At 45.5% G+C, this 6,265-nt stretch overlaps 1 protein-coding gene across 2 annotated transcripts in view; it reads right to left on the reverse strand.

The window, feature by feature from the left end:
* The window catches only part of nav1b (neuron navigator 1b), an 86,663-nt gene extending 84,078 nt beyond the window's left edge, over window positions 1-2,585 (reverse strand). For both annotated transcript variants that reach the window (XM_018733041.2, XM_018733040.2), the window contains exon 1: window positions 1,916-2,585. In XM_018733041.2, the coding sequence (XP_018588557.2) occupies window positions 1,916-2,540 (625 nt within the window). In that variant the 5' untranslated portion in view covers window positions 2,541-2,585. The remainder of the gene's footprint in view (window positions 1-1,915) is intronic.
* Between the last annotated feature and the right edge of the window lie 3,680 nt (window positions 2,586-6,265).

The raw sequence follows: 6,265 nt of genomic DNA on the forward strand, positions 1-6,265 counted from the left end.
TAAACACAGCCATGAACATGAACATGAGCTTAACTGACACATTACAGAAAACTGGCAATGTTCCAGCATTCCATGCAGGCAATACATATAGAGAGCAGAATTTCTTGAGGAGATGTAGATTTTCTTTAATTATAATAACAATGGAGTTGAAGAAAAAAAATCCCTTTGCTCTGGAAATTGGTTTGGACTGAATTTTCTTAAGCGCATGCTGCAAATAAATTGTTGAAAACATTCAGTGTTAAAAGTAACACAAACTAATTTGCTCATTTTTCATATTTTATTACTGAGATAATCATGGATATTTCTCCACTTTTCTATAATCAGTGATCCACATTGGCAGAAATCGAGCTATTAAACCGTGTGCTTAATGGCAGCAAATAACGTGAGTAAACCAACAACCATATCAAAATGGCATTAGTGATAACTGAGAGGATTTTACAGGAAGCTGCCAGAATCACCCTGTACCAGGACAGTGCTCCACATTGTTAACCTTTTAACCTTTCAAATATCCCTTGGAAATGAAGCTCAGATCTGAGCAGAAAGAGTAAACCATCTCATTTATCCCATAACCCTGATGAGATGTCTGTCGCCCAGTGAGCCTAAAAGACATACAACCTGTATGAACATCCGATAAGCAGTCACTAGAAAAAAACAGATCTAGCCTCCCCAGGTGAGCAAGTGTACTCATAGTAGACAACTGATGGATCCAGAGGTTGACAACACTAAGACTGAGATCTGCAGCTGAGAGGAGAATTACATTTGTCCCACCCTTTTTACCGTAATGGGGCAGTGCAGTGTCTTGTGCATGCTTTCTGAAATAAAACGTTCAAGGAAAATACTTTTTAGCAGCGAAGCATTAGTGTGTGTTGCCACTGCACAAGGGGCAAAGTGAGCTGAAAATATTAATCTAATTGTCAGTTAGATAATGCACTTTTGCTGGTGTATAAATGAAAGACAGGCAACTGCCTGGCTGGACTAGATTGCTTTGCTCGCTGTATGAGGAGCACAATGAGAGCAGCATCAGTCAGACACTGATGTGAGCACTGTCTCCGCACTGAGACTTAAGTACCAGGGCAACAAAAGAGACCTTAATTTCCATTCATATACCAGCATTGCTCATTGCTGTTTTATACTCACATGGCTACCGGATATAAACAAACACCTCAGTAAAGTCGTCCAGTAGCTGCAAATCAGTCTCCAGTGAGACAGCCCCCCTCTCCCGCCATTTTTCTCCCACAAACTGAAACCACACCCCCAACCCACCATCCCTACCAGAGACAGGGAAAGTACCATCTGTCAATGCATATTGATGAATGGGGCTCTGGAGCCAAAGCTGTCACCTTCTCGGTACCAGACATTAATTCTTTACACCCTGACTTGTCTACATCTTCCTGCTCAAGTGTTTCCTAGACGTCAATGCTGCATGCTGCAGCAGAGCACGTCCAGTGAGACAACAGCATCTGCCCAAGCCAGGGGTTCTTTGATGGACAAAAGCATCTATTATGCACATGCAGGAAAGGCATATCATGCACTAATCCACCTGATCTGGAAGGTCCAGAATGTTATGACACAAAAAACAAATCCTGCAGCCAATGACACTGAAAGCTCCTTTTCCTTTGCATTATTTGTACTCATTGTTTTCTGCACAAGAACATGAAAGGGCACAAATAATCAGTGCAGCGTGAAATGTTTTTTAACCTGCCTGGTTGTATTGGCAAAACCATAGATTAGTGTCTGTGCAGGCTGAACAGCATGATGGCGATAAGAGGTGTGATGCCTGCATGGTAAACTGAAGATAAAGATGTGGGAGAAATTATCAGTCAGGAAGACTGTCTGTGCTGCAGTCAAAAGGACACAGTGGTGGAGGTGTAGGGTTGGGGTGTGTCAGGGGAGCCAATGGTGGCACACTACTCACCCAGCATTTGGCTGAAGAGCAGCTGTTCAAGGTCCCCAAGCACCGTAACCACCAGCTCTGGGTCCACTTTCAGGAAGGGCTTTTCCCCCTCGTCCCCCTCATCCCCCTGGCCTTTGGCCCCTGGCTCCCCTGAGGTTCCTTCAACCTTCTTTCCATTTGCCTTGGCCTTGCAGGACAAGATCTCATCGTCTGACTTGCTGTCCTCAGGAGCCTTGCTGATGGGTTTGACCTCAGCATACGGGCCACGTGGGATGCGACTCTGTTTGCCCAAGGCTGACGGTGCTGCCAGAGGGCTGAAGGGCTTGGGTTTTCCCTGGAAGAGCGAGTGCTCAGATTTGGATAGGCTGCGCGAAAGCTGCGCCGCCCCGCCCCCACCACTCGGCCTTGCCTTGCCTGCCTTTAGGTGGGCACCGCCAGGCTTGGCCATGTCATCGCACCACTCGGGTTGGTATAGGTGCCTCTTCTTCTCGGCATCAGTGAGCACAGCCAAGTTGGTGAGGGACTTCTGCTTACGGAGATTGGAAGGCACGGGCAGACGCCCCTCGGAGCTACCTGCCCTGAAGACCCGCAGCTCACTCCGGGGGGCTGCCTGTGGGACACCTGACTTGCCCCTCTTGGTAGCCATAGCAGCTCCTTTGCTGTCCGTCTGCCCGTACGTCTTGCCGGAGCCCTCTTGCTCTGACTTGAGGTCGGCTTCTCTGCCTTTCACGCTAGCCCCAAGCATCCCTCCTGCAGGGAACCATTTAAAAGCATCAGTGAAGAGACAGAAGGAAATGACAATAATAACAATCCACAGACAAGGCTTTCTGCCTCCCACTTGTTCCTTTTCAATGCTCCGTTCTCCCTTGCCCTTGTCAGCAAATGGAAGCAACAGAAAATCAAAGAGAAAAAATGCTGACGATGCGTTTAAATGAGAGATCTTTCAAGGCAGGTGGTAATCCAGGGTTCGGTGGATCGGCTGTGTTAGAAATCCAGTCCTGTCCTGCAACCTTGCTCTGCTTTCCTGTATGACTGCTGCAGCAGCTGCTCCGCTGTGCTGCCCAGACTGCCTCTCTGTCTCTCCCTCCTTCTCGCTTGCTCCGTTTCACTCCTCCCTCCACCAGGCCCTCCTGCTGCTGAATCGCACGGCAGCCGAGTGACAGCAGGGCCAGGCGCTGCAACAATACCTCCCCCTTCTTCCCTCCCACCCCTCGCTCTCTCCACCACTCTCCCTCTCCTTCTTATTTAGAGATGCTTCAATGTGCTTCAGTGTAATGCATGAAACCTAAGGGTTGGGCGATAAATTACACACCCCCCGCAAAAACTGGAATGCTCCCAGTTTTCCTAGTGTACATTATGCCTGTGTATTAGTGCTCCCATACTACCCCCACCCCCACCTTTCCTTTGTTCCTCTGCCCTGCTCGCCTTCCACCTTAGGAGTAACTGACTGTCGGTAAACATACGCTGCCACACTGCTAGTGCGCTGGCCTGCAGCGGTAATGGATGAAATTAGAGGATGCAGTTACTTATGGCTCAGTCAAAATCCAAGCAGAGCTCTTTTTTTATAACCATTACATCACAAATCACAAGCATAACACCTCCCACATTAATATGATGGAACGGATGAATCTGCAATCTGGTCATCCAATGCAGCAACATGTAATTTTTTCCAAAAATAAAAAATACATTTCTAAATTGCAGGATTTAAAAAAACACAGTTTCAATGAACGCAGAATGAATCATCCCCCATTGAGACAGATGCATTGAAACAACTGCATTATCACCGGATGTAATCCGGTACACTTTTCTAATTGGATTACAGTTTTTTGGAAAACATTTCATTCCATTTTTCCTTTTCTGGGGTAGTCTCTGTCCATGAATCTCTTCTGTCTCCCATCCCTATCATGTGTGCTTGAAACACAACCTTCCTGTGGCTTTCACCAGTCTGCTGCATCACACCAATGACCACATCAAACACATTTCAAGGCATCAAATATTTATGTGTAAAGACATCAAAATTTGTTCTGAAACACATTTTGTTATTTTTTCAACAGGAACATTTACTGCACTTTCAGTCATCAGCTGTGTTTTGGCACCACTGCAGTTGCTGAGTAAGGTTTAAAACAATATTGCTCATCATGAAGGGTTTACTCATCAAGGACAGTTTTACTGGTGGTTTCTGCTGCTGGGCACATTTGGTGCATTTTTAATCCCGTGTAGGGAGGGGTTGAGGAGGGGTGCTGGTGGTGTTTGCTTCTGCCTCCTCCATCTCCCCTGCCCTCAAGCAAAGGAGGCAAGCTAGTTACACACGTCAGCTTTGGGAACACTCTCCCCCAGGCCATGGCCCCTTTCAGGCCCAAGACCTTGACTCACATGTCACAGTCGCACGCAAGACTTTGTCTGAGCTCATATGGAATAACTAAGTCACTCAGGCAGTTCCTCTATGGCTCTGATATACCCCAGTATCATGAAAAATATAATCCCAGTATCTTGAAGCCTTTCACATTTTATGATCAAGGAACATAAGGAATTTTTAGAAATGTTTTTTAATCCAGTCCTTAGGAGCATATGGGTAGCTCATGATATCCATGTTAATATTAACAGCAATCTTTTGATGAACTAACTCGAATCCATATTTTAAATACGCTTGCTTGAAACTGCAATATGTTTTTTTATTTCACACAGTTTATTAACATTTACAAATGAGGTGTTAGTGAATGACTAAACTTTTGACTTGAACATACACACACTGGCTGAAGCTGCTTGTTGAGCGGGGTCGTGATGAGCTAGATCCTAACCTGGCAACATAGGGCACAAACCTGGAAGGGGAGGGGACACACCCAGAATGGGATGCCACTCCAGTCCTAGGCACCCCAAGCAGGACTTGAACCCTAGACCCAACAGAGAGCAGGACCCGGTCAAACCTGTTCCACCACTGCACCCCCCAACTTGAGGGTAAAAAATTTTACTAAAATTACCTTTGCACAATTTCAAACCAATCAAACCTCCACCCCCTTTAAATTCACATCCTTCAGCCTGTGATTTTCTTGCAAGGAAAAATGCCTCAACATTAAAACAATGTGATTGCCCGCTCTTCAACTATTAGAGCTAAAAGCCTTTGCAGCTGTAATTGTTGCCTCTCTTAGACAACTTATTCAGCTGACAAATAAGAAAAGTTCAAAATAAAAAAATGTAGAAAGGCTAGGAAAGCAAGCCAAGGAACACAAAATGTAATACTAAAGTAGTAATAACTTACGAATCTTGGCAGAGTAAAAAAGGGATTAATAAATCATCACAATACATTTCCAAGTGCTGATTAAATCAACAGCAGTACTTTTTGTAAGTGGTTATGATGCAGGTATTCCAAGATCTGAAGTATACATAAAATTGCCATTAATGTAATAAACGGGGCTTTAATTTGATTTAATAAACATTAAGAAACTGCAAAACTCATATCTACAGTTGCAGGACATAACTTATAAATGCAAGTTTAGTGTATAATAATAATACTTACATGCACTCATGGGGAATTTTACTAGGAACACCTGTACACCAGCTTATTCACACAATTGTCTAATTAGCAAGTCATGTGGCAGCTGCACAATGCATAAAGTCATGCAGATGTAGATCAGGAGGTTTAGTTAATGTTAACATCAATAACCAGAATGGGGAAAAAATTTGATCTCAGTGATTTTGGCTGTGGCATGATTGTTGATCCCAGACAGGCTAGTTTGAGTACTTTTGTGACTGCTGATCTCCTGGGGATTTTCACGCACAGAAGTCTCTAGAGTTTACTCAGAACTGTGCGATAAAACAAAGAACATCCAGTGAGCGGCAGTTCTGCGAACAGAAACACCCTGTTGATGAGAGAAGTCAGAGGGGAATGGCCAAACTGGTTCAAGCTGACAGAAAGGCTCTCTCGATTTCTGCTGAGGCACACAGATGGTAGGGTCAGAATTTGACGTCAACAACATGAATCCTTGGACCTAACCTGCTTTGTGTCAACAGTCTAGGCAGGTGGTGGTGGTGTAATGGTGTAGGGAATGGTTTCTCGGCACTTTGAGCCTGTTAATACCATTCAGTCATTACTTGAATGCCACAGCCTATCTGAATGCTGTTGCTCACCATGTGCATCCCTTTATGGCCACAGTTTACCTGCTTTACCAGAGGGTGCTGGCACAGTGGCGCAGTGGGTTTGACTGGGTCATGCTCCCTGGTGGGTCTGGCGGTTCGAGTCCTGCTTGGGGTGCCTTGCGGTGGACTGGTGGCTGGGCCTGGGTGTGTCCCTTGCCCCTCTAGCCTTATGCCCTGTGCTGCTGGATTAGGCTCTGGCTCCCCGCGACCCTGCCTGGGACAAGTGGTTTCAGATGA

Source organism: Scleropages formosus, chromosome 2 (assembly GCF_900964775.1).
Source record: "Scleropages formosus chromosome 2, fSclFor1.1, whole genome shotgun sequence".
NCBI lineage: Eukaryota > Metazoa > Chordata > Actinopteri > Osteoglossiformes > Osteoglossidae > Scleropages > Scleropages formosus.